General features: G+C 46.4%; 1 protein-coding gene across 2 annotated transcripts in view; it reads right to left on the bottom strand.

Annotated features, from left to right (window-relative positions):
- LOC135821152 (uncharacterized) overlaps positions 1–17,531 on the bottom strand; it is a 36,268-nt gene extending 18,737 nt beyond the window's left edge. For both annotated transcript variants that reach the window (XM_065334218.1, XM_065334219.1), the window contains exons 1-12: positions 17,368–17,531; positions 12,329–12,462; positions 8,128–8,231; positions 7,063–7,168; positions 6,105–6,191; positions 5,455–5,508; positions 4,817–4,893; positions 3,936–4,030; positions 3,198–3,243; positions 2,161–2,209; positions 1,077–1,149; positions 369–445 (exon numbers count right to left, since the gene is read on the bottom strand). In XM_065334218.1, the coding sequence (XP_065190290.1) occupies positions 369–445; positions 1,077–1,149; positions 2,161–2,209; positions 3,198–3,243; positions 3,936–4,030; positions 4,817–4,893; positions 5,455–5,508; positions 6,105–6,191; positions 7,063–7,168; positions 8,128–8,231; positions 12,329–12,462; positions 17,368–17,428 (963 nt within the window). In that variant the 5' untranslated portion in view covers positions 17,429–17,531. The remainder of the gene's footprint in view (positions 1–368; positions 446–1,076; positions 1,150–2,160; positions 2,210–3,197; positions 3,244–3,935; positions 4,031–4,816; positions 4,894–5,454; positions 5,509–6,104; positions 6,192–7,062; positions 7,169–8,127; positions 8,232–12,328; positions 12,463–17,367) is intronic.
- Between the last annotated feature and the right edge of the window lie 9,585 nt (positions 17,532–27,116).

Raw genomic sequence — 27,116 nt, 5'->3', positions numbered from 1 at the left:
CCTTCTACTTGCACAGTGAGTTTGACAAACGAGTGGTCCCAAGATCCAGGATGACAGCAACCTGCATGTACGCTGTTCAGGTAAGGCAACGCACGAGCACCCTAGGCATGAGCACCCTAGGCACGAGCACCTTAGGCACAAGCACCCTAGGCACGAGCACCTTAGGCACGAGCACCCTAGGCACGAGTACCCTAGGCACGAGCACCCTAGGCACGAGCACCTTAGGCACGAGCACCCTAGGCACGAGCACCCTAGGCACGAGCACCCTAGGCACGAGCACCCTAGGCATGAGCACCCTAGGCACGAGCACCCTAAGCACGAGCACCCTAGGCACGAGCGATATGCCCTGCGAGCTAGCAGAGACCTACCTGATTTCTGACGGGTACGAGCACGCTGTTCTTGGGCAGGTACTGAACTGGAGTGTCTATCTGCAAAGTGTTCCACACTAGCAAGTCAACACAACAGTACACAACAAGAACAACGCAAAGCCAATCAGCACAAGGCTGTGGGAAACGACAAACTGACGAGAGAAGAAGGTAACGCACAAGATGAGAACACAGAACAGCAGATGCAGCAGCCTAGGAAAAGTAGATAGGAATGCAAAACGGATGAAGTGGAGCATGCGCAACGTGCACAGAAAAGATTGGAATAGAGATGGGTCAATAGAGAGTGGAATAGAGATGGGTCAAGTAGAGATGGGTCACTAAGAGAAAGAAGCGGACACGACCTGATACAGCACTTTCTGCTGCCCGGTGACCGTGACCACGTGGAACTCGGAGTTGCAACACAGCTTCCCCTCCCTCTCTCCCTCTCTCTTGTACAGTACACCTAGGTAGTCTAATCCAAGCCACTCCACAACCACTCCATAACCACCCCATCCCCCCCCCCCCCTTTCTCCTCCCCCCCCCTCCTCCTCCCCCTCCCCCCCCCCCCGTTTTCTTGTAATGTCCAAAGTTGAAACCCTATCAACACCCAAAGGCAAAGGCCAAGGCAAGCCAGAGAAGACAGACGCTTTCCATCGCATGATGCAAAAAAATGATTATCGTTTTGCAGCAAGGACATTACATTCATCATACCGTCTTCGTTTTCCCGTCTTTCCACCTCGTCGTACAAGTCGGCGGCCAGCTCCTCAAAGCGACTGTTACACAGCTGTGGTACAACACACACACACACACACACACACACACACGCACACACACACACACACACACACACACACACACACACACACACACACACACACACAGGAGAAACGCAGGCGAACTCCAGTCACCACATGCAGCCAGCTCCCTTGTTCACACCCAATGGCTGTCAAACACAGTCATGCTTGGCTTGCACACTGGTTTTCACAAGCTCCGAAATGAGTACAGGCAGCCTGGTGAACAATGCAACCCTCAATCGAGCATGAGGAAACTGCTGTTATTCTAGAGTTATCGCATGAGCTGATTGTTTAGTAACTGGCGGTGTTAGTGGGTATTATGGTAACTTGTTGTTCCCTGGTCCTTATATTTATTATAAATTGATCATTGGATCTCTACTCAAGGTTTGGAGACTCCACTGTAGCCAATACTTGAATCCATACATCCTGTACACACACCTTGTACACTCTCTCTCTCTCTCTTACGGTCTCTAGGCTACACTGCAATTGATATACATTAGATCAAATTTTCGGGCAAGGCCCATCATCAGGAATTGGCTCTCTATCCGAGTTTATTCTCGAGCTATCATTATTTGCCAAGTTGGATAATTTACAGTTATTATGGTCACCAGGATAGAAGATAGCATCGTTATTTCGTACATGCATATCCGAGGTTGCTAATCACAATGCTGGCAGCAATGCTTTGGAGAAAGAATGGACGGAGGAAAGCCTGAGAAATACAGTTAGGTGTGGACGCAGAGCTGACGCTATCAGGGAAAACATGGCTACCCAATAGATGATATGCCAAATAACGTGCAACTAGACTTGAGAGGGCATTTCACACAAGTTGCATACGAATTATACTACAATGTGTACATGGTAGGCCCTGAGCTCTGCAGGAATACCAGTCGCAGGTAACCGTACAACTTTGAACTTTGTATGCAATTATTCTGCAATGCCCTCTCAAGTCTAGGTGCGCGTTATTTGGCATATCATCTATACGGTTAGGTGGTGAACTATACCTGTCTTAGACGCTTTACTCCTTCGATGTCTCGGTTTATGGAGTCCAACCTAGTGTGCAACAAATCAAAAACCACCAACAGGGAACACAGCTGGCATGTGATAATTGAGAGAGTATCGGTTGCTCGCAACATTGGAGCTCTTTCTTTGTTTCTTGCCGACTTGACTCACTTTCAGCCTCTCCAGCGTTGCGAGGACACCAGCCAAAATCCTATCATTACTGCGTATTTTCTGTAATCTTTTGTTTTTGTGGAGCGCTTGGGCTGCAATGAAGCCGAGACCCTATGGTCGGTCAAGCTGCCCCTGCCTCTCCCCCACTCCTGCCATTCCATATGTCTCATCGCTGCCTTGCTGCTTTGTGCCGTCAAATGGTGTGTGTGTGTGTTTTTGTAAAAATAAAATAAAATAAAATAAAAAATACTACCGCTATGAGAGTGGTGACAGATATGTGAAAAGAAGCAAAAACCAGCCGGTTGACCCCGACATACATGTACAGTATCTGTACATCTGTACATTCCTGAAAGCAGTTTGACAAGCTCACAAGGCGCAGCTGGGAATTTACGCTTTTACAGTAGTGGTTACTTTCACACGAGCGCAAAAGATGCAGTGACGAGTCACGGATGCAATATCATTTTTGCAAGAACATCTAACCACTGGAGTCTGTGCACACCTAATCTGAACATTAGACAAAGTGTCTGTAGTCTTTGCTGCAAACAGTGCTCAATACCTCAAAAAGGGGCAGAGCTTACCACACAGGGCAGAACAACAGAGACCAAAAATCCTTCTCGTGACTCCGAGTTTTGTGTTTCAAAAAAATACTCATCAGACGCACATTACAAAAATACATACATGGAGATGGTCAAGAACTCAAAAATATAAGCCGGGTAGCCCAGTGAAATCAGCAGCCTACCCCAGTGACGAGTCTACACTCGTCTCAGAGTTCACTCAGACTATTGGCAAGAACAGTGTTTGTTGTGAGCTGAGTATATGTGCCACAAACAACTGTGCTCCTAAATCTATGATTCTAACCCAAACTTACTCTGCAGGTAAATCTGGCAACATGTGGTGTTCACCAAATATGTGTACTGTGTACGAAAGAAGAGAGAGAGAGAGAGAGAGAGAGAGAGAGAGAGAGAGAGAGAGAGAGAGAGAGAGAGAGAGAGAGTGAGAGAGAAAGAGAGAGAGAGAGAGAGAGAGAGAGAGAGAGAGAGAGAGTGAGAGAGAAAGAGAGAGAGACACACACGCACGCACACACACACAGAGGCAATGGCATTACATACTAGTACATATAGGAGCCAAACATACCAAATCAAGGTCCCGTCTGCTATCCTACCTACGTGTGGATAGCCAAGAGCTGGGTGGACGGGAAATGAGGGCTATGAGGTGAGAGGATGTTTATGCAGAAAGTATCTATGAGCTCATACCCTAACAGCACACTGAATACCAAGCCACCAGTGTTCTAATACGAAGCCACACAGGACCATAACCATGAATCTCTGTGCACCTTCACTGTGCTGCACTACCATAACCACAGGCGCGTAGCACCGCCGTTGGAGGTGGTCTGGCCAAAGAGGGGGCTCCCCCGAGAAAATTTTGAAATTAGGGTGCAAAATCCTGCATTCGGAGCACTTTTGGCACTGTGTTTAAAAAACCATGGCTAGTGCATGAACCATGGCTAGTGCATGAATATTCACTACACTGTGTTACCCGTATGTATTGCTACTGAGTACACGTCACTACACTGTATCATCACCCATTGACAGGTCGAGCCTCTTACCTGGTCGCTCTCCGCACACAAACGCCGAGAGACGATCGGTGACTTCGTACTGCAACTCAATGAGCCGTTCCGCCAGTTCGTGGTATCCGGCAATCCTAAGAAATGTGAAGTCAAGAAATGAAGCGTAGGCAAGGTGAAGCCGCGAAGGCTATAGTAGTTTTTTAGTATAGTATTTATTCATATTTCTCTAGGGCAGTCCCCACAGACCTATGGTCTCCTTACGGGGTACCCTATAGAAGATTAAATCAACGGGTTCCCTTTCCTTCTTACCCTTTCTAACACCCAGGCAGACGGATTTCCCTAAGCTTTTGAAACTCGACAATGGTTAAAATTAGTCTCGACTTCCCGTATCAATTCAAATGTTCTTGAATCCGGAGCTTCGTGAAACGGACCATGGTAAAACTTTCCTAGTTCTTCCAACCACTTACCATTGAAATACTAGAACAGGATAGTGCAAGAGTCCGTAAGTGGCATCATTACTCTACAGGGTATTGTAATGGTGCCTGGTGAACACAAAGACTGATCAGGAATGGAGGGGATGTGTAAGCTATTGTGCTGGTGAAGCAGCTCTGCACCGTCCACCATAATTATGGTCTTGGCATTCGTGCCAGTTAGGGTCTTGGCACTTGTGCCAGTCTGTGCACCGTTACAGATGAGAGAATAGGGCAGTTACTGGAGGAACTCTAGGCGCCTATCTTACAACACCAATGAGTAATGCTCAATGTTGCTTAGACTGTAAGCCTGAGCGTGGTCCTATGTATGACATGCAACAGGCTAGTGGTCTCGGTCATTGGGGGAAGTCTAAATGTAGTGCTTGCTCAGTAACGGTCAAGCGAAGAGCCATAGAATGTCATAATACTACAGTCAACAATTGCACATACCTGGCACACTCGACTGGCGTGTGACCACGGCAATCCAGCGCACACGTGTCTGCTCCATGCACTGCAAGCAACTCACACTGTGCATACACACATGCATGATCACAGCATACGGCGTATATATATACAGTCAGACCTCGCTTATCCGGTCCTCTTTTATCCGGATCCCTCGCCATGCGGAAGAAAATAGCTGGTTACAGATTTACAACATACGTGATGCATGCAACATAACTGGTGTTCAATTATCCGGTTCCCTCGCCTATCCGGATATTTTTGTGGAAAACGGATGTGTGCGGTTAAGCGATGTCTGACTGTACTTTAATACACAAACAAGGCCGGTCTAGGCAGCTCGAAGCAGAGTGCTCAATGCACAAATGTCCAGAGCAGTATACACACAACAGAGAGGTGAACGGCTGTGTATATGTGACTCATAAACACACATGACTACAATCAAGACCAGTTGAATAGAGTGCCAGATGTGCGTGTGTGTGTGTGTGTGTGTGCACGCACACACACACGCACATCTGGCACTCACACAAACACACACACACACAAACACACACACCCACACACGCACACACACACACACAACACAGCACACAACGAATCAATCGCTCTTTATCGTTTTCAAATCACTGTACCTGGAGCAATTGTCCGGCCGACGCTGCCACGTGTATTGCCATGTTGCCTCTTTCCTGTAAAGAACAGTGAACTCATGAATGTCAGTTGTCGTCAAAGGAAAGAAAATGGCGGATGAGTTTCTTCTGCACACCCAACCTGCCACCTAAGCCGGTGTACAGTAAAACCTGTCAAGGCAACCACTCGGATAAGGCAACCACCTGTCCTAGAAGACCACTGGAACCAGGACCAAGGGATGCCATTTCCAGTCGATTGACCCTGGATAAGGAGACCACCTGGTAACAGAGACCACATTTTTGAAGGTCCCTTGAGCGGTCGTCTTAGACAGGTTTCTCTGTACTAGTTTCTTCCTGAATAAGTGCAAAACGACCGCGTCTAAGGATATCTCGCAAACACTCCCAAGCACCCCTCCCTCTCCCCTAGTCCCATACACACACACACACACACACACACACACACACACACACACACACACACACACACACACACACACACACAGTGACACACACACACACACATACACACCTAGTATAATGACAAAGGCAGAAGAGAACAGAAACAACTGGCCAGATGATTGTTGTAACACTGCGTTTCATGCACGTAGCACAGCTAAGGCAATCCTCAGACACAATCATTATACTATTCCACGTACCGGACTGAAGAAGTTAACCTGAGCGCCGAGTGACAGCAATCGCAGGCATGTCGTCAAGTTGTTGTGCCGAACACTAGCATGCAGTTGCTAGAGAACAGAACACAAGACAGAAAGCCTATAAACAGCGAGAAAAAATTCACGGTTCGCCTAAGACTCGTTTGGAGGCCGAGTTTTCCGCGCCCGTAGCAACGCCGTCATCCTCTATGGATCGAGGCGCAGGTGCCGCTCCTAAAGCGGTGGGAGGTGAGTAGATCCGACCCACCACAAAGTGGTCATAGACAAGAAAAGAAAAGAAGAGTACAAATCTTAAGCGCTTTGCCACCACCTTTATCAAGAACTGACTCTTTTTAAAAGGACTTGTGAACGTCACACGCCAGTTACCAGATACTGACATCGGACAACTGTCCTGATGGTAGCATCGTGAGACGCGCAGTACAGGTGTGAACCAAGCCGAGTAGCACAGCAATTTGTACGCTTGCCAAGTACTATCGTGGGTCATTGGAATCCGATGGGATGACGGGGGCCGGCCTTACGCCTTTTAGCACGTACACGCACTGTTGTTGAACTGTCCACATAAACCCTGTAAACATGGATCAGCAGTGCTCACAACTGCAAGGCCAGTGCCCCCCCCCCCCCCCCCCCCCCCCCGTGGCCGCTTGACTTCTCAACGGATTTCAATGTCCGGTAACAGTAGCATGACGGACACACCGTCTTAAATCGACATGCATGGTCTCGGGTGTGTAGCCCGCATGGAGCACGGAGGGCACGTGCACTCCCCTGGAACTTTTGACCTAGGTTCAGCAAGCACATAATGACCGTGAATGACATGCACCAGCCTTCATACACATATTCGGCCGGGTGCCTCCTAGAAGGGGGACCAGCACCACCCCCCCCCCCCCCCCCTAAAGGGGACCAGCACCCCCTAAAAGGGGACCAGCTACGCCTCTGGGTCTCTTACGCGACTGAAGTCCTCGATCAGAGCGTTGTCATCTTCCTTGGCCGGCTGACGTGCCACAAACTGCAGATGACGATACTTAGCGTGTATGAAGTTCTCCTTCATTGCACTGCCAGCAAAAGTACACAATGGGAAAAAAGAAGATCTAGTGCGGTGCATGTGAAAAGGGTGCTGAGCTGTACTTGAATAAAACAGAAAACCCATTTGAAGTCTGAACTTGCCACCAATTTTGGCTTAAAACCGTGCAAGGAAACCACAACCATTGCATCATTAATTTCGTTGACGGAATTCCATCTGGTTTTTGATATGAAACCTGGAAGGCCTTGCTACCACCAGAGGCGTGATTTCTCAAAATCTCAATTTTTTGGACCGTAGGCGCCCTTTTCACGTGCTCTGCACCATTTGTTATGGATCCGATATAAGAAGAAGTCACCATGCCCTGGTAGCAAGATACTGGCACCCTCATAGTAGCCATGGTAACTATGGCTGAAGACAGGTATGACAGGCTTGAATGGTCCCCATGTCCATAATTATGACAATGTATGAGACTGAGAGTTCACTTTCCCCGGTGACCCGTCAACAAGGCTCGGAGTGCGATGTTTAACCGACAAAAAGCAACAAGCACACACAACGTGCACATACAACGCACACACACACACACACACACACACACACACACACACACACACACACACACACACACACACACACACACACACACACACACACACACACACACACACACACACACACACACACACACACACACACACACACACACACACACACACACACACACACACACACACACACACACACACACACACACACACACACACACACACACACACACACACACACACACACACACACACACACATACACACACACACACACACACACACAGGCGTAGCTATACTCAGTGCAACTAATGGTAGCCCTAAAACGCACATGTCAAGACAATGCAATGTGCACGTAGCACTCAGAGGAATACAATTACAGAAAATGCAAAAACGATGCGATCGCACATGAGCCTCAACACTGACAACATCCACCAGACTTCCTTACTGTGAGTCTTTTGAGCCTGGCTTCTTGGGACTTGTGAAGCGACTTTTCCTCAGCGAGTGCTCCCAGATGGAGTTGGCACCTGTGTTGACCAGTGACCTCACCATCTATGTAATGTCCAATATCCAACACACATACACACGCAATACGCACGCACACACACACACACACACACACACACACACACACACACACACACACACACACACACACACACACACACACACACACACACACACACACACACACACACACACACACACACACACACACACACACACACACACACACACACACACACACATACACACACACACACACACACACACACACACACACACACACATAACACACATACAAACACACACACACATACACACTCACAAACACACACACATACACACACACACACACACACACATACACACGCGCGCGCGCACACACACACACGGACACACACACACACACACACACACACACCAGAGATAGAGAAACGAATTCAAATGTCACAGATGTAGGCAAAGAAGAGTACAAGACATCAATGAGTCCCAATAGGATGTTCCGTTGAACCGAGATATTCCATGATATGATAGAGCACCGCAAAACCAATGGTACAGATCTGACAGACTCATTATTATTATTATTATTACAAAACCAATGGTACAGATCTGACAGACTCATTATTATTTATTCCCGTAGCTATGCAGAAGACGTTACTTCAGTAACGTCTGGCGCTAGCCAGGGTCCACACAGCTTTAATTTGGTGTTTGTTTGTTTGTGTGTTTGTTTCACGCCTGGAGCTATCCCGTATCTTTCCCGTATCTGTCCCGTATCTGTGACTACAAAGGCTCTACAGGATTGTACATAACAGCTGTCCAAAATATTTGCTGGCTCCCGTATCTGTCCCGTACCGTACCAATATTCGTCGTATTATGTATACGACTCCCTGATATAGAGGGAGATTTGGAAAGAAATAGGGAGACGAGGAGGAAATTAAATTAGAATAGACGCCGAATAGGTGATAGGATGCGTCAGCAAAAACATACTTTGGAAGAGAAATCCCGTCGTCTCCAAAATAAGCGTGAACGGGCGATTCAGTGCCGGTCACAGGAAACGTCTGAAGAGAGAGATCCCGTCGACTCCAGAACGCCCGTGATCGGCAGAGTCAGCGCCGGTCACAGGAAACGTCAGGACAGACATACCGTCGAGTCCAGATCGCCCGTGATCAGCAGAGTCAGCGCCGGTCACAGGAAACGTCAGGACAGACATACCGTCGAGTCCAGATCGCCCGTGATCGGCAGAGTCAGCGCCGGTCCCAGGAAACGTGGGACGACACAAATGCAAGAAATGAGCATAGGAGGCTTAATCGTGCAGATTCGTGTCGTGCTACTGCAGCTGCGCACATGGAAACTGTGTGATGGATGTGAGAGCAAAAAATACCGATCGATTTCTTTTTGAAAACTCCAATCGGCCAAAGTTTAATGACGGCGAAAAGTTTCGTTTCGAGATCGGCCAAAATGTGTTGATGTACAGTCTAAGAAGATCAAAAAGAAAAGAAGGAGCAAACCAAAAGTGGATGAAATTAGAGAAAAATAACAATCCGAAATAAATTCTACAAATACTTTTGCCTAACTCATATTTAAACTGATCGAAACGTTTTTTGCAATACAATGATGTGGCGAATCAACGGAAAAAAACATTTCCATCAGTTTTAATAACATGTACGATGAGGTAGGCAAAAAAGCATAGCGTAGTGCCCTGAGCTTCCAAGCTCTCTCTCGTTATTATTATTATTAGCGTGAGGTGAGGGTCCCTGGGTCGTGTCCTGGTGGTGACAGTCAGATTTTTTCTTCGGACTTTCCCCCCTTATGTCTTTCCCTCAAACCAGTGAATATTACTATTTATTCATACTTTATTACGGCAGTCCCCAAAGACTCAAGGTCTTCTTACGGGGTAGAGGAGACGGTTTCAAATAGGACATAGGTTGCAAACCGGAACGGTCTCAATATTCACTTTCTCTCTTGGTATTTTGATTAAAAAACGTATGTCACAGTGAGACTACGGTGTGTTTTACTTCGAGCCAAAATGTCATGGCTCTGCGATGACCAGACGCGCTATACCATGCATTTGAGTTTTTGACGTGTTGCTTCGCACTGCGACTTGAGTTTTACGTCTTTTGAAACATCAACTTCTTGTCGCAGGTAAACAGCGGCTCGCCTCTCGCCAATAAAGCACCGTATACCAATTAAAACTAATGGAAGCACACACAAGGCTTATTGGTGCTCTGTACTGACCGTCGTGGAGCGATAGCAATTACCGAATTTCAGAACTCAGAGTGAACTTGACGTGCACTCCAAAACCTTTCCGGTTCGGAGCCACCTCTGTAAACACCAAAAATTGAGGGCAACTTGGAGGCAACGGGCCAACACAAAGGAGTGGCTCAGATCGATCGACTCTGGCCTCAAAGCAAACTTCCTTACACAAACATATTTCGAGTGAACAGCCCACGCTGATGATTGGTTCGGGTCTACACAATTTTGCTGTCAAACCGTTCCGGTATCGAACCGTCGCCTCTACGCTAAGAACGAAAGTAATGCATGGCGAAATAGGTATGGCGATGCAGCAGTGCGGGAGACTTCACATACCGCTAGCTATTTCCAGAATCAAATACAGTGAAGCCTGCCCTAACCGGACACCCTTGGTGCAGGGGGAACGTCCTGATAGGACAGGATTCTGCTTGGTACAGCAGGGCACACGATAACGGTCGGACATCGGACATTTTCCGACCATTTTCGATTCGAATCCGGCGCTTTTTTTCTTGAACGGACAATCTGTCCGATCGAAATTCACAAAATAGCGTCGCTGGGAAAGAGAACGGCTGAGGACAATGGCGCTCTGCCTGGGAAGAAGTCTCACGAAGTCAGAGCAGCAACCTGTGACAACAGGGTTTTACAGCAAGACAGGGAGCTGTCCACTTCAGTGTAGCTCCAGTTTGAGCGTAGCAAACGATCGAGGAGTTTTGAAATGAAATTTCTTCCTTTCTCGCTACAATAGGGACTATTCCGCGAGGCGCTTGTACAATCCGAAATATTGAAAACGTCCCTGTTCCAGGGAAACAAGGCGTCAGAAATGTGTGCCAGCTTGCGATATGCCTCTATCGAAAGGAGCAGTCTTCTGCAAATCCAGTCAAGTACGCTCCTGTTGCACAGGCGCTGTGCAAGATCGACGGAGCAGCAGCAGCGAAATAAGTCAGAAGTTCAACGTCGCGTAGAAACTACGTGCTGTTCAAAGAGCACATCGCGTTTGCAAAGATGGGAGCCTTCAGCCAACTCGAGTAGTGACATGTTGTCGATCTTGGAGTTGGCAACAAGAAGTTAGAATGGGCAAGCAGATGCCCACTTTGTCTTTTGTCGACTGCGTAAAAATGAATGTCTTCGATCTGCCGCTGAAAAACCAGGTCAAATCCGAAATGTGCAGAAACACTGCACGCTCATATCACAGTTACTATGCTTGCTGAAAAACGCACAGCGATTTGAATCAGTGTTACAATACTTGAGATCAGTGTGATGATCATCCTTTATGTGACCAGCAATACGGTATACCGCAGGGTGATGTAGCATGTACCGGTACATGCATGTGTGCATTATGCAGTGGTGTCGTGTAGCCAATAATAATAATTATTTTTTATTATGAGTGCTGAGTACCAGACTTGTAAAAAAATCACAGTGTCCGGCCATGTCCGACCGGTTCCAGAAGTGGCAGGACATTGTGTCAGAGCAATTTCGAAATCTTATCGTGTCCCCTGTACAGGGATGCACGCTCGACGCACATCACTCGTGAAAACCGTTTATTTGTCCGGTCAATACAGGATTCCGCTCGGTACAGGGTCCGGCAAGCACAGGTTTTACTGTGCACGCCGCCTGCCACGGATACGGCAGCAAAGACAAACAGTGAGAGAACACCGCTACAATACAGGTGCGTAGTTCGTGTGCAGTCAGGGTAGTCCGGTCACCACGCAAGCAAATGGCCGGCATACATGTAGGCAGCACATAGTCAAAAAAAGCGGAAAATTGAAGCTATGATGAGGTTGCCAGTAGTACATAGTCAGCACACCACATTATGTACTCTGGCACATAACGTTAGTCACCACAGCACATTATGTACTAGCTACGCCCCTGCAATGCGGTCTACACTCATTACTCACCTCCATCAGGGTCTCTGGCCAGTAGCCATGGCGCAGGGAGCGCAGGTGGGAGATGTGCCTGCCTAGCTTGGCATGGAAGCTTGCACAGTCGTCGCATACTAGCACGCCGCGGTTGAGAGACGCCCAATTAGGTCCTGCAGCATAAACACACGCACGCATACACACACACGTGATATACACACACACACACACACACACACACACACACACACACACACACACACACATACATACACATACACACATACATACATACATACACACACACACACACACACACACAGGACGTGCACGCGCACGCACGCACACACACAGACACAGACACACACACACACACACACACACACACAGACACACACACACACACACACACACACACACACACACACACAGACGTACAGAAAGAAAACACCCATCAGCTGCAGTCGAAGGTGTTCATGAAATGGTTCATACCAAGGAATGCCGCCACCATAATCAGGAACCAGTTTGGTTGTGTACTTCGCACAGCACAGGGGGGGGGGGGGGGGTCAATCAGTATAACCCGTACTATACTGTACACTGCCTCACGTTGGTGTATTTCAGTGGCTGCATGCGTGTGAGTGGTCATAATGCTCGGGATTTCGTCACCGCTGCTTCTGTTTGCTACTTCAATCTACTGTAAAAGCCATTATTCTAACGAGGCGCTTATAATTATAACGATTTCCCAAAATTGACTGGTTTACGTGTGCCAAAGGTAACGATTCTCACTCATTCTCAACGCTCAATAGGACAGTATATGTATGTATTGATTTCTGTATAACGATTTCTATTTTAACGACAGATTTCTCCTCGTTAACTCGTTAGAGTTAGCACTTCGTTATATATATGGCTTTTAATAATAATAATAATAGTTACAGTTCGCATGTCACTCATGGAAGGATCCATGGGCTTAACGCATCTGTCAACGAAATCCAGGCAGAAGAGCCGACCAAAGGCATCTCATTATTGTTAGAACGTATCGCAGTAAGAACAACTACGCAAGCGCAGCACATTTTTCCACAAGCATCAGCCATTCTTTCTTGTCTAGAGCCAGTTCAAAACAGTCAGAAATATCAATATTGGCGTGCTTAAGATCATTTTTAATATTGTCAATCCATCTGAGATGGGGTCGGCCACGTGGGCGCTTGATGTCCCGGGTATTAATTGCCATCTCCAGTGCTTGGTAGGACGCTGAGTTACGTCCTTCGCGAACAACATGGCCCAGCCAGAGCAGCCGATATGGCTTTTACAGTACTAATAATATTCGATTGTTTTCGTTGCCTATGTCCTCATCTCTCTTCGTTTTGTTTTCGCTGCCTGGGCTCTCATTTATCTTTGCGTGCTTGCTTGCTTGTATTGCTGAGGGAACATATGCTGGTTTGTATTCGTGGGTCCCCATGGTGCATCCGGCGGATATGTGTGAATAATAATAATAATAATATTCGACGGCTCCCAGCACCCCACAGTGCACTACAGTGCTGGCGGTCGATGAACAACTAGCAACTAGCGGGTCAGCGTTGTGGCGTAGGCCGTTCTTATTTTCATATATTACCAGTCTGTGCACTGTTGAGTCACTGTGTATACATCGGTATGCTGTGCTTCGTGAAATTCTAGCCTGGTTGTTCTTCGGCGCTCCGTTCTTCAGCGCCCGACAGGACCGTATATTTATTTCTAACTACGGCCTAGTCCTGCACACAGTGAGTGCGTTCCATTACGCACCTGAATGGATTCGTGAATGGAATCTTGCTGTTGGGTTTCATGTCATGAGCCCTGGAATCGAATCGCGCTCAAAATGGAACCCAGACACTGGGATAGGGGTAACAGAGACCACCTGGTAACAGAGACCACCTGGTAACAGAGACCACCTGGTAACAGAGACCACCTGGTAACAGAGGCCACATTTTGAAGGTCCCTTGAGCGGTCGTCTTACACAGGTTTCACTGTGCATTGTACCACACCTTTGTACAAACTCACTGAGTTTGTGTTCCGTTCATATTCCTGCCAGACGTAGTTATGACTAGAATGATTTGTTGACTCCCCCTCCCCCCCCCCCCCCCTGCTTTCTTGTGGATATGATTATGAACCTGAGTCCTGAGCCCTGACTCACTTGTGAGGTTTGCATTCGCCACTAAGGTGTAAAGGCATAGTGGTGGCCTGCGGAAGCGAAGGCTATAGCTTGTGTGTTTCTGAACATTCAAGTGATGCTAACGCGGATCCCGCGAATATTATTATATTAGTCCTGAGCCAGGCTGAGGGAAAGAGTACTGTACAAGCAGAAATATTCGTCTGGAATTTAGTTTCGTCTTCTTCGTCCAAGGAGCTTTTGGACTAAATTAAATGCCGGACGAATGTCGATTTGTCCAGCTTTTCAATACACTCTTATGATTCATGGACGAAATTTACAGCCGGACGAACTCCCTTTCTTTGGAGTTGGACGAAATTATTGACTGACGAAATTTTCTGCCTGTACAGTAGTTTAGACTATGCATTCACTGTATGGCAGCTGCTTGCTAAACACTAGAGTGACAGCTCAAGACAAGAGCTAGAGCCAGTACTCAGTAGAGGTCTGCTGTGTCCCGATTCACAGCTTGCAAGAGGGTGGGGAAGAAATCCCCAACACTGGCAACAGGGCATGTCTAGGGTCACACCAGTGCAGCCAATGTACGTCAATGAGCAGTGCAGTCAGTGTACGGTACGTCAATGAGCAACTGAGAACCCAATCGGCTGAGTAACAAGGTGTTGGATGCGAACACCACAAGTACTACAGTAGTTGATCCTGAACCGGAGACTGCTTTTTATTAGTGAATGTCAGCATTCCTCTCTGCGGACGCAGTATCACCCTGTCGGCGTGGACCACAAACCACCGACTAGCTGCGGTCTCTCTCTCTCTTCCAGAGCAGCCCAGGCAAAACACACCCATTTCGCAGTACAGTGTCAGTGTACGCATGTCTTTCGTGCAGTCTGTTTACCACTGTGCATGCATCGTCTCAGCCAGACAAACAAGAACGACAGCGTGGTAGCTAGCTGCTCCTACGTGCAGGTCAGAATCCCTGGAGAAATAATCAGCCTTCTCCATGATCCAGTCGTTTTCCTTTGACAGCTGGTTTGCAACTTCAAGTTATACCAGGCCTCACGTAGCCTAGCCTAAGCCTCGGTCAGTTGTGCGACAAACAACCTGAGCTGACAACTATGTCGTACCGTAGTGTTATGTCATGGCTCTTCGACCACCTGTCCATTTTCGTCACTTCTTTACAATGTTGACCTCCAGCTTTAGGACCTGTCACAGTACTTCTCCAAGGAGGTTGACGGCTTCGGGCAGATTATTTTTTCCTAACACGAACAGGTACGGCGACCGGTGACAGCGCTCCTCCATTTCCAAGAAAAAAAACCCCAGAGAGAATGGGATCTCTGGCGAACGACTAAATCCATTCACACTAAACTAATGATTACTCAATCTCCGTAACTAATAACACGATTGTGTTACTGCGCGCAAGTGACAGTCAGCACGATGTTGTTGTGCACACGAATTCGAAGTACATGGGTCACCTCCGGCTCTCTGCTCTGTCGGAAATCCACAGACACCAAACTACCGGTGCTCACTCGATTCGAGTCGCAGCAGTTTTACACCTGCGCTGAACTACTTTGCCTTCGTCTCTCCGAGTCTGACACTGTGACAGGTAACTAACTGGCTCGCAATACATGTACTTGTAGTCTACTTCTAATAGTAATAGATTTTTTCTCAACGCACTAGCGCAGCAGAAAATTGCTGCACGCGAGCGAGCTGACGTCTACACGCCCCATCACGCTCAGGCAACACCGCGATTTGTTCGTGGCTCGGTGAGACATCACAACCACCTGAGCTGAGCACGAACGCACAGACTTTCGCCACTGCCACTGGCCATCATACGACGCCACACTTCAATCAAAAATTGATGGTGACAGCAGAACGAACCATCACACCAAATAACTCTTCGCAGTGCGACTGGGCTCTATCTAGTCTAGCAAAAGCAGCGAAAAACACAGGTGCTCTCATTGGGATTTCGCACACATCCGCCGCCAGAAGCCATCTACGCTGTGAGAATACACAACTATTTACATCATTCTACATGATTGTACTTGTAAACTTCTCGCCTATCTTGACCATCCCGACAATGATAAAGACATTGATACTTTCATGACACAAAGATTCTAGATGCGCCATTCGCGCACCTCCACGAACTGAACGATCCTCACAGGGAGGAAAAGATCGTCTGTCCGGGTCTCCCAAAGAAGTCACAGCTCCTAATCATTAGAAAATAGGAGGTCGGATTGCAATAGCTAGAAAACAGTCTGTGCTCATTCCGTACAGTACAATTTATTCACATGATGCTGTACAGATTAGCAGTGGTGCACGCGAGAGCACATCAGCACAAACAACACGAATTCCGAGCCACACGAGATCCACTGCGTACAAAACAGACGACACCGCGTCCACAGCCAAGGGCACATGGGCATGATCCTGATGTTGTGGGCACACACACACACACACGCAGCTGCAACAAGAAAGACCACTTCACCGACTCATCGGAAACTACTTAGGGAATGGCGCGCGGTGCTTTCTGAAGTGCTATCGCGCGAGCACGCTTCACTGTTTTTAGGCACACGCTACGGGATGAACTGGAAGCCATAAACCAAGTCATGGCCAGATGAGAGAGGAGTAGAGAAGGGGCATAATACCTGGCATCGCTCATTGATGACCAGGATGTCCGCATATTCATTGCTCCATCGGAAGCTCGCGAAAGCTCGCAACGCGTAGCAACTAGAACTAACTTGATTGAAAGCAGGGGACTAGAACTACTTGAAACTCATTTGGAGCTGAGCTCTTTGCAAGCGAGGAGGCTGACACCAATACCACCTGCGCGTGGGCTCGACAGGGAGGAAATATTTATGGGCAATTTCATCACGCAACGCGATCAGTCGTAACTTCGTGATTTGTCAGGCCTTTGCCTGGCTTTGGCTTGAGCATGCACTCGGTCACTTACCGGGAGTGTTGCAGTCTGCGCAGACATCCGCCGTGCTCAGACGATTCTCGCGCTTTCCCATTGCCTCGAACTCACTGAAAGCACCACTACTTTCTTTGCACTGAGACAAAACTGAACTGAAATGAGGCAAACCCACTCAACTAACTAAACTCAGTTACCGTCCTTATGCCTTATCTCAAGCTACTGCACTGTCTGACTGACTCTAGTAGGTCTACACACTAGTACAGACTACACTGTTCTGATTCAGTGAGTGTCCATGACACGCAAAACACCACAGGTCCACAGGTCCACATGCGTGCTACATACTGCAGTAGTACAATCATGATTGTAGATCTACACTGCATGCACACGTCTGCAGTCAGAGCGGGACAGTCCGTCTTGCATGCAGCGAGATAATAATAAAGACCACAAAAAACTAGACTACTACTAGTACACTAGTGCTACTATGCGCGCAAATACTCTAATTTCAGAAATTTTCGGTGCTAAAAAATTAATATTTTCGGTATGAGGGCAACAGGCTAGGTTAGGTGAACAGAAATTTTCGGTACAGAGAAGCAGTTCCCTATTGGTTTATGTGTGTTAGTGTTTGTTCGGTGTATTGAAATTTTAGGTATGAAACAGACGCACCGAAAGTACCGAAAATAAAAGTACACCGAAAACTTCTGAAATTACAGTAGTGCCATAGTGATAATGCCTATGCCAAATAGCGGCTACATGTCATACTCATTTGTATTGTCATGTACATGACATGAACATTGTAGATGCTGGCAGTGTTTTTTTTTGCACTAAAATAATGTCTTTATTCAAAGGAACATGGTGTGTGTAGCTGAGATACATGTACATGTATCTAGCAGCACCATACTGTATAACAAGAAAATAATATTTTACTAAGGAGAAAGACACACTCTAGTCTTGAACAACTTCTTGAAAGTACAATGTAATCAGTTGTCACGACTTCCAACTTCCAAGCCTTCTCGTCAGGTGCAATACAGGCGTAATTAGCAAAGCAACAAGAAAACAGGACTAGGCGACGTGGAGACAATAATCTTAATAATGCAATGAATATACATGTAACTAAATGCGCACTCATATCACAACAATGGGGACGAATAATGTATTCCAGAACGTTTTCTTGTCACAATTATCGATGGAATTCGTGACTAAAGAGAATGATGAAACTACAATAGGATTTATACACTTGGAGCGGAACAGCGAGGATACAAGCATAGTAAGAAAAATAGCACAAACCTAGGAACAATTTGCACAGGTAATAAACTATAGGTGAGGTGAGAAATGATAGGAAATTCAGCAAGTGCAGTGTGACATTGGACATGCATGTGCAAGTGTGTGTGAGTGCGAATTTACTGGAAGAGCGTAAGTGCGGTGACATTTTCTTTTTGTTTACAAAGATTTGGATCACGAATGCGAATGTAGACTGCTTCTAGAACACACTTGCACATGCATGTCCAATGTCACACTGCCCTTGCTGAATTTCCTATCATTTCTCACCTCACCTATAGTTTATTAACTGTGCAAATTGTTCCTAGGTTTGTGCTATTTTTCTTACTATGCTTGTATCCTCGCTGTTCCACTCCAAGTGTATAAATCCTATTGTAGTTTCATCATTCTCTTTAGTCACGAATTCCATTGATAATTGTGACAAGAAAACGTTCTGGAATACATTATTCGTCCCCATGGTTTATTAGTGCGCATTTAGTTATATTCATTGCATAAAACAGGACTACGTACATGTAATTGTTTTCACGCTTGCTCGGTTTCTCACACTTGCACCGTTTTCAAGTTTTTGTCATTCTTTCTACATACTGTAACATAGGACATGACTCCTTGCTTACAAAATGTACAGTGTACATGTACATGTACATGTGTATTCATGTTGGTCACCGCACTCGCGCATTTTCGTTTTGTTGTTTCTCGCTACATGTACATGTCCGTATCTTCTTTGCGCTGTTCTATTACGTCTACCCTGAACTACATTGTATATGTAATTACTTCATGTTCCTTTGCTCTTGTCTGCATTTCACCTGACGACGAGAAGGCTTGAAAGTACATGTACAGTGAACCTGTGTAAGACGACCGACCGCTCAATCAAGGGACCTTCAAAACCTGGTCTCCGTTACCAGGTGCATGGTTTCCTTATCCAGTGTGTTCTTCTTCTTATCATTGTCGACTATTGCCTCCGAGGAAACTGTTTTCGTTGACGTGTAATTTAGGTGCAAAGGAAATATCGTCAGTGTCGGGGAACTGCCAAGTAACAGTTACAGGTACTGTAAAGCGTGAAATTTTCGCGGCGTTTTTAGTTCGCGTTTTCAGAATCCGGACAGGTTTGCGAGGTTTTAATTTTGCGATTGCAGAATGTGCTACCGTGGCATTCTTGCTAAACCTTTCATGGATCTCCTTTTCGCGCTGTCTAAATTTCGCGATTTCCACGCGATCGCGAATTTCGCAGAAATTAAATAAGTTATAAGGTGTATCTGTAGTACAAAGCGTCGTGTACACCTCCGTGCACTTTAGAACAGCCTCTGCTCGTATTACAGTCTTGGTCACGGACGCCAAGAAGGTCGCGGAAGAATCGTTCTGGCCTGACGAAGTGGCCGTACTGTAAGAGAATGGCGATTTGGTACAGAGGCCTGGGCCACCAAACCAGCATAATGCCGCACACCACCTACCGGTATTCACAACCCCTCAACCCGCATGCTCCTGTGTTCACCCCTTCGTCCCCAAATCCTCCAACCCCAGCACTCTACTCTATAATTCATCCTAATATTAGGCTCGGCACAGTTAACACTTGCAGCTGGCTCAAAAGGTCTGACAAAATTAAGAATCTGTTCTCCACCTCTCATCTGGACATACTGGGTGTTACTGAAACCTGGCTCACGGCTGATATTCCCAGCTGCCTACTTGCACCTTCAGCTGACCATGCTGTCATACGAAATGACCGACACAGCGACAACCTACGGCGTGGCGGCGGAGTGGCATTTCTTGTACATCCATCAATATCACATACACACCGTCCGGACCTTCAACCTCGTGACCAGACTATTGAAATAGTATGCATTGAACTCCATCATCGCCCTACTCCCGCTTTTGTGTTTTGCTGTTACCGCCCACCTTGGCAATCACCAGCCCAGTTCTGCGACTCATTCCGTACATGTATCCAATCAATACCTTGTCCACAGGCTTCCATATTAGTTGTGGGTGATTTCAACGCTTGTCTATCCAGATGGCTGACACCCGATCCCGACACACCTGCTGGTTTATACATGTCTGACACCCTTGATAACCTTGGCCTATCCCAAGTTGGAGACCAGCAGGCAACCCGCTATTCTCCTGGCGGCAATACATCTTCTCTGCTTGACTTGGTTATAACCAATGTTCCGTTTAAACTCTCGCATCTCACCATTCTCCCACCCGTGTCTGACCACTGTCCTGTTGTTTTCGATTTCGCTGACCCTAAGCTCCCAGCAACTCCAAACCCTCAATCCTCGTCTCCATGTCTATCCACTCGGCTTGACTTCGCCCATACTGACTGGCAAGAACTTAACGATCACTTGTGGAAGCTGCCGCTCCTAGATACGATCCGAAATGCGCAAACAGTAGACGATGCCTGGTCTTCCTGGCGCACCATGTTGGAAGACGCAGTGTTCTCGTTCGTTCCAGTTATCCGGAGGCGAGTGTTCCCAACGAACAAACCCTGGTTCGCAGCCACTCATCATCGGCAACGGCAATGTAGGGACCGTCTCTTTTCGAAGGCTAAGCGTCTAGGAACCACGGAAGTTTGGACTTTGTACAGACTTGCTCGCAACCGTCTCAACTCTGCGATTCGCAAAGCCAAGCGCCACTTCCACGAAAAGATGGCCAGAGACCTGCAAAACCACCGTGGGTCCTACTCATGGTGGCGAAAAGCGAAACTCCTTTGCAACATCAATCGCCCGACCTCTGCTATCCCCGACCTCCAGGAAGACGACCAGATCAAGCCAGTGACTAGCAGTGCAGACAAGGCCGCCCTCCTCGCTAGGAAGTTTGCCAGTTACAGCCAGGCTCCCTTATCACAGCCTGATCTGCACTCTGCCATCTCGCTACCGACTTCCACCGAGAAATTTTCCATTCAGCACTTCTCTGCCCAATCCGTATTCGATAGTTTACATAGACTGTCTACATATCTCTCTACTGCTGGTAAGTTGTGTAACCGAATTCTCAAAGAAACTGCTGAAGCTACTTCCCAATCCCTCGCAGTCCTCTTCAACCGCTGTTTACTCGCCAAAACACAGCCTCGCGAATGGAAATCTGCCATTGTGGTACCCATCTTTAAAGGCAAAGGTTGCCCCGCCGAACCGAGCAACTACCGCCCAATTTCTCTGGTAAATGGAATCGCTAAGGTGTATGAGTCAATTGTCAGTCGCCAGTTCTATTCGTTTGTTGAGAAACATAAGCTTATTAGTGAAAACCAATTCGGATTCTGCAGAACCAAGTCAACAGTCGACCAACTTGTTCAGCTTACAACCACGGTTTCCTGCGCTCTTGACATGAAATCACCTTGCGATCAGGTTTTCCTGGATTTCTCCAAGGCATTCGACAGGGTCAGCCACAACTTGATCCTGGAGTCGGTTTCCGGGTGGTGCTCGTCAAACGCTTGCGATTGGATTAAAGACTTCATCAGTGACCGTAATATCTGTGTCTGAGTTGGGCAAAGTCAATCTGATCCGTTGCCCATCACAGCTGGGGTGCCTCAGGGGTCTCATCTCGGCCCGCTCCTCTTTAATCTATGCAGAAACTCTTTTCCTGATGCCCCTGTCTCCAGTACTCTCTCTCTTTTTGCTGACGACTCCAATTTAGTCCTTGTTTCCCCGCCTAAAACGTCAGTGCCCGCTCACCGTGCCAGCTTTCAAGCTGATATTGAACATTGCCTCAAATGGTCAAGAACCACTGCCATGAAGTTTAACACCAGCAAGTGTGTTCATGTGTCCTTTCGGAAACATGCTGTGACTCCCTGCCCACCCCCCTTCAAAATGGATGACACTGATGTTACGACGGCTGACAGGCACTGTCACCTTGGTATTACCCTTTCCCCGAACCTTAGTTTCTCTAACCATAATACTAAAATCACCAGTAAGTATCGCAGTAGAGTATTTCTATTATGCCACATGACCCGTTGTCTCCCCGCACCAACCATCAATTTACTGTATAAATGTTACGTGAGACCCTTGCTGGAGTATGCTGTCCCTGTTTGGCTGTTCGCCATGTCGTCTACGCAATCCTGCACATTGGATCGACTACAAGCTACTGCTGCCCGATCCTACGTAATGCGTAAGACCAGACAGCTTCCTACTTGGACAACATCCAAGAATGTTCTGAATCATCTGTGTGAATGGGAATCGCTCCAATGGCGTCGTCAAATTCTCTCTCTAGTTTATTTTCATCATGTATTCTACCAATTTCCAGCACTACTGAGCCAGTTTACATGTAGTTTCACCATCTCCAGCAGCTGCCGCCACCCTTCCTCTATCGTTTTGCCTCGTTCTGGAACTCATTTCTTTAAATCTCCTCTTTTCGGTTTATCAGTTGTCTGGAACAAGCTTCCTGAGAGCCTACGCAGGGAGCGATCTTCTGCTAAGTTTCGGTTTCTCCTGAAGGACCATTATTTAACGTACAAATTCTCCACCACTGGAATTCCTGATTTTCGTATCTAGCTCTCGTCATGTATTCTGTTTCTCCCTGGCGGTTTTACCTGTAGTTTTCCCTGAGCAGTGTTTCTGCTAAGTACTATTTTCCCTTCTCCCTTTTCACTTCCCTTTCGTCTCATCCACCCTTCCAGGAAACTCCCCCGATAAGTATCCATTTACTTTTTGGAGAATCCTTCAAATAAAGTCTAAATGAAAAATAAATATGACTGTAGAAAGGAAAAGGACATATGGAAACGAGTTAAGAGTAACTCTCCACCACTGTAACTAGATACTATATACAGTCAGAAAGTGCAACAACTAGGCACAAAACTGACAGAGTACTGAGACATTCGACGTCCTGACACCTAGCTTCAACACATCTCCGTAGCGCTAACCGACAGCCTTCCAACTTGGAAGGTTCAAGGTTATGGAAAGACCAAAGAGTCGTCATCGTCCAGTGACAATCGACATTCTTTGTTCCGTTGTGACTGTAGCTTGTGCTCGTTTTCGTTGCGCTTGCCTTACCCTCTTTGGTCTTTCCATAACCTTGAACCTTCCAAGTTGGAAGGCTGTCGGTTAGCGCTACGGAGATGTGTTGAAGCTAGGTGTCAGGACGTCGAATGTCTCAGTACTCTGTCAGTTTTGTGCCTAGTTGTTGCACTTTCTGACTGTATATAGTATCTAGTTACAGTGGTGGAGAGTTACTCTTAACTCGTTTCCATATGTCCTTTTCCTTTCTACTTTTATTATTGGCTCAATACCCGAGTTTCAAATTGCACACCTGATGAGCCGTCACGAACCATACGGCGAAACGTACGTCGTGTGAAACAACTTGTTTTGTAGTCAACTAGTCCATCACAATGTCATGCATGAGGAGTACTGTAGGAGTTTAGATTTCGGCTTGTACAATTCGTTCTCGCAAAGCTTCCCCCTTCTTAACTTATCTTTGATATTTTTGACCCACCCAAGTTGGGTGGTGTGCTGCTTTGCTGCTTCGAATTGTAGTTAGACCGCTTTGTCAAATCGCCTACTGGTCTCGTCATCGTCCAGTGACAATCGACATTCTTTGTTCCGTTGTGACTGTAGCTTGTGCTCGTTTTCGTTGCGCTTGCCTTCCCCTCTTTGGTCTTTCCATAACCTTGAACCTTCCAAGTTGGAAGGCTGTCGGTTAGCGCTACGGAGATGTGTTGAAGCTAGGTGTCAGGACGTCGAATGTCTCAGTACTCTGTCAGTTTTGTGCCTAGTTGTTGCACTTTCTGACTGTATATAGTATCTAGTTACAGTGGTGGAGAGTTACTCTTAACTCGTTTCCATATGTCCTTTTCCTTTCTACTTTTATTATTGGCTCAATACCCGAGTTTCAAATATGACTGTACATGACATTGTATTGTACATGTAATGTACATCATGTACAGTGCTGGCATCTGAAATCCGACCCCTCCCCCCCGAGCTGTGCGCTCACATCACAAAGACCCTACAGCTACACTGTATGTTAAAACTACGAAACAGAGACCGGTAGAATGTGGGAGACCGGTAGAATGTGGGCGCCTATTTGCTGTTCACCGTCGTGCGATCCGAGCTGCCTGTGGTGCCCACTACTGTGCTGACGTGGACCCCCTTTACCTATCTCTTAAGCTATGTCCTCTGGACCACCGTTTCTTACAGTTGTTCATTAAATTTATCTTTCAGTGTAAAGTAGCTCACCCGGTTGCCAGTTTAGATTCTCTATTTTGTAGGCACAGTACACCTGCTTACACCACTCGCGGCTCTTCTGCAAATAATCTTTCGTTATGCCGATATAAGACTGCATGCGGGTATCGCTCATTGTCTAGTAGGATTGCTTTACTTTGGAATGCTCTGCCCTTCGAAATGAAGTCTTGCAATACGTCTTCTGCATTTAACGCCCATCTTGCCTGCCTTCTTAATGACGGGCCACAATGTACCCGGTTAAAACAGCTCCTTTTTGAAAATGTTTTCGATGAGTGATGTGTCGCTTTGTTTTGCTCTAATTGGTGCTTTTCTCCAATGTCATGCAGTCGTATTTATTCAGCTTTTATTTCTTATGTACTTGCATACTGGTATTAGTTTAGTCCCACAACCTGCGATAAAATGATCCGCTGTAGCACCTACTCCACTTTTATGTTTATGTATCTATGTCATTCGGATCTTCCCAAGTTGTACAATGTACTGTTGAGATACCGAATTCAAATAAATCAATACCATACCAACCCACCGCTCAGGGGGTTGGATTTCAGTTGTCAGCACTGTATAATTATTACAATGTACATCTACATGTACATGTATGAACTACAGTTGAACATCGATTATCCGACCACCTCTGGGCAGACAACTGTCAGGCGGTGTTCAGATAATGCAAATGTTCTGGATAAGAAAAAACTGCCACTCGCACACTTTCAGTGGTTATTACTAGCCGCACGACCTTTTTACTTTTCAAAATTTTCGTATTTTTTGAATGGCTCACTATATGCACAGTGCGTACTCTACGGCACGTGCGCCCAAAAAAACTGTTACGAATAATCGAATGGTCGGATAATCGATGTTCAACTGTATGATGTACATGTGTAATGGGTAGCCGAGTGGTAGGCGCGGTGATATCAACAAGAATTAGTTTTATTCTACTTCTTTCAGGTACACACCTGAAATATAATTATTTGTGAAAGAAGAAGCGGCAAAATAACTTTCTCTCCGGTGCAAACCTGGAGGTTGAATAGTTCGTTATTATCAAAATCTCATCTTCATCAAAACAGAAATGCGCAGCCGCTTTTATGCAGCAGACGCCGTACGCTTACATACGGAGATACACAAACTATTATAGCAATAAAAACTGCTTTATGGCAGTTTTCTAAAAAAAGTTATTGTGTTCTAGTCCATGGACCCCGTCTAAAAAGTAAGAAATTAACGAAATGTGATAGCCGAAAATTAAAATTTCACACAAAACCTCACATTAATCACAGCACTTGAAATGCTGCTTTCAACCCTAAACTTGTACTGCACCAACAATTGGCAACATGCATGTCATGCATGCATAGGAAAGAGGATCACGAGGGGAAAAGGTCTTCTACATGTAGCTTTTCATTCTGTGTGTGATTATTGTGAGGTTTTGTGTGAAATTTTAATTTTCGGCTATCACATTTCGTTAATTTCTTACTTTTTAGACGGGGTCCATGGACTAGAACACAATAACTTTTTTTAGAAAACTGCCATAAAGCAGTTTTTATTGCTATAATTTCTTTTGTTTTTTCTGTCACCAATCAATGGAATGCCCTATCTCAATATGTAAATTTAAACTAAATGATGGCCTTCACATCATATCAAGAGATCAATACTACAGTTGTGGCAAGTGAAATCCGACACTTGGCATAAGGGACTGCACCATGCAGTCTGCAGCCCCTGCAGCCCTGCATACGTACAGTACATGTGTTACATACAACTTTATCTGTCTGATGACAAAACTCGTACTCATCACAGTCAAGGTTCAAAAGGTGCTGGCAAAAATGAATGGGGATTGGATACCAATACTCCTTATGTGTACAATATTTGTGAACTGTGTGTATCTACGCTGTGACCTTTCGGGATGCATACGGCTCTATAGTACAATTAATTAGGTGCAGTGCATTACATCATTGGTGTCCATTTGTGGCGCTGTCTCCTATGGCAAGTGTCGGATTTCACTTGCCACAACTGTAGTACCGTATTATACGCATTGATGTGCAAGCCTTTTCTTGCAGAAAATGGCAAAATGCATGTTCTTTGTGCGGGGAAACATGTGAGTACGTAGTGGTGGACCGTGGTGATAACTTTTTTAAACGGAGGTCATTCTGTGCATGTTGCTGTAGCAGAATTTCATGACTCTGTCATAAAATTGGCTTGCCTTTCAGATCTCCCCACCCTCGATCAGATTTATTTGAGAAATGTAACCAGGTGCGTGTCGCAGATGTTTTTGTTGATTCTGTGTTTATAATGGTTTATAATGATGGGTTTTCGTGATATGCATCATATTGCACTGAAATCGTAATCCTGTTGATGTCGATACAACTTTTGGAAGTA

Source organism: Sycon ciliatum, chromosome 7 (genome assembly GCF_964019385.1).
Source record: "Sycon ciliatum chromosome 7, ocSycCili1.1, whole genome shotgun sequence".
In the NCBI taxonomy this organism is placed as follows: Eukaryota; Metazoa; Porifera; class Calcarea; order Leucosolenida; family Sycettidae; genus Sycon; species Sycon ciliatum.
This window is presented reverse-complemented; position numbering and strand designations above follow the sequence as displayed.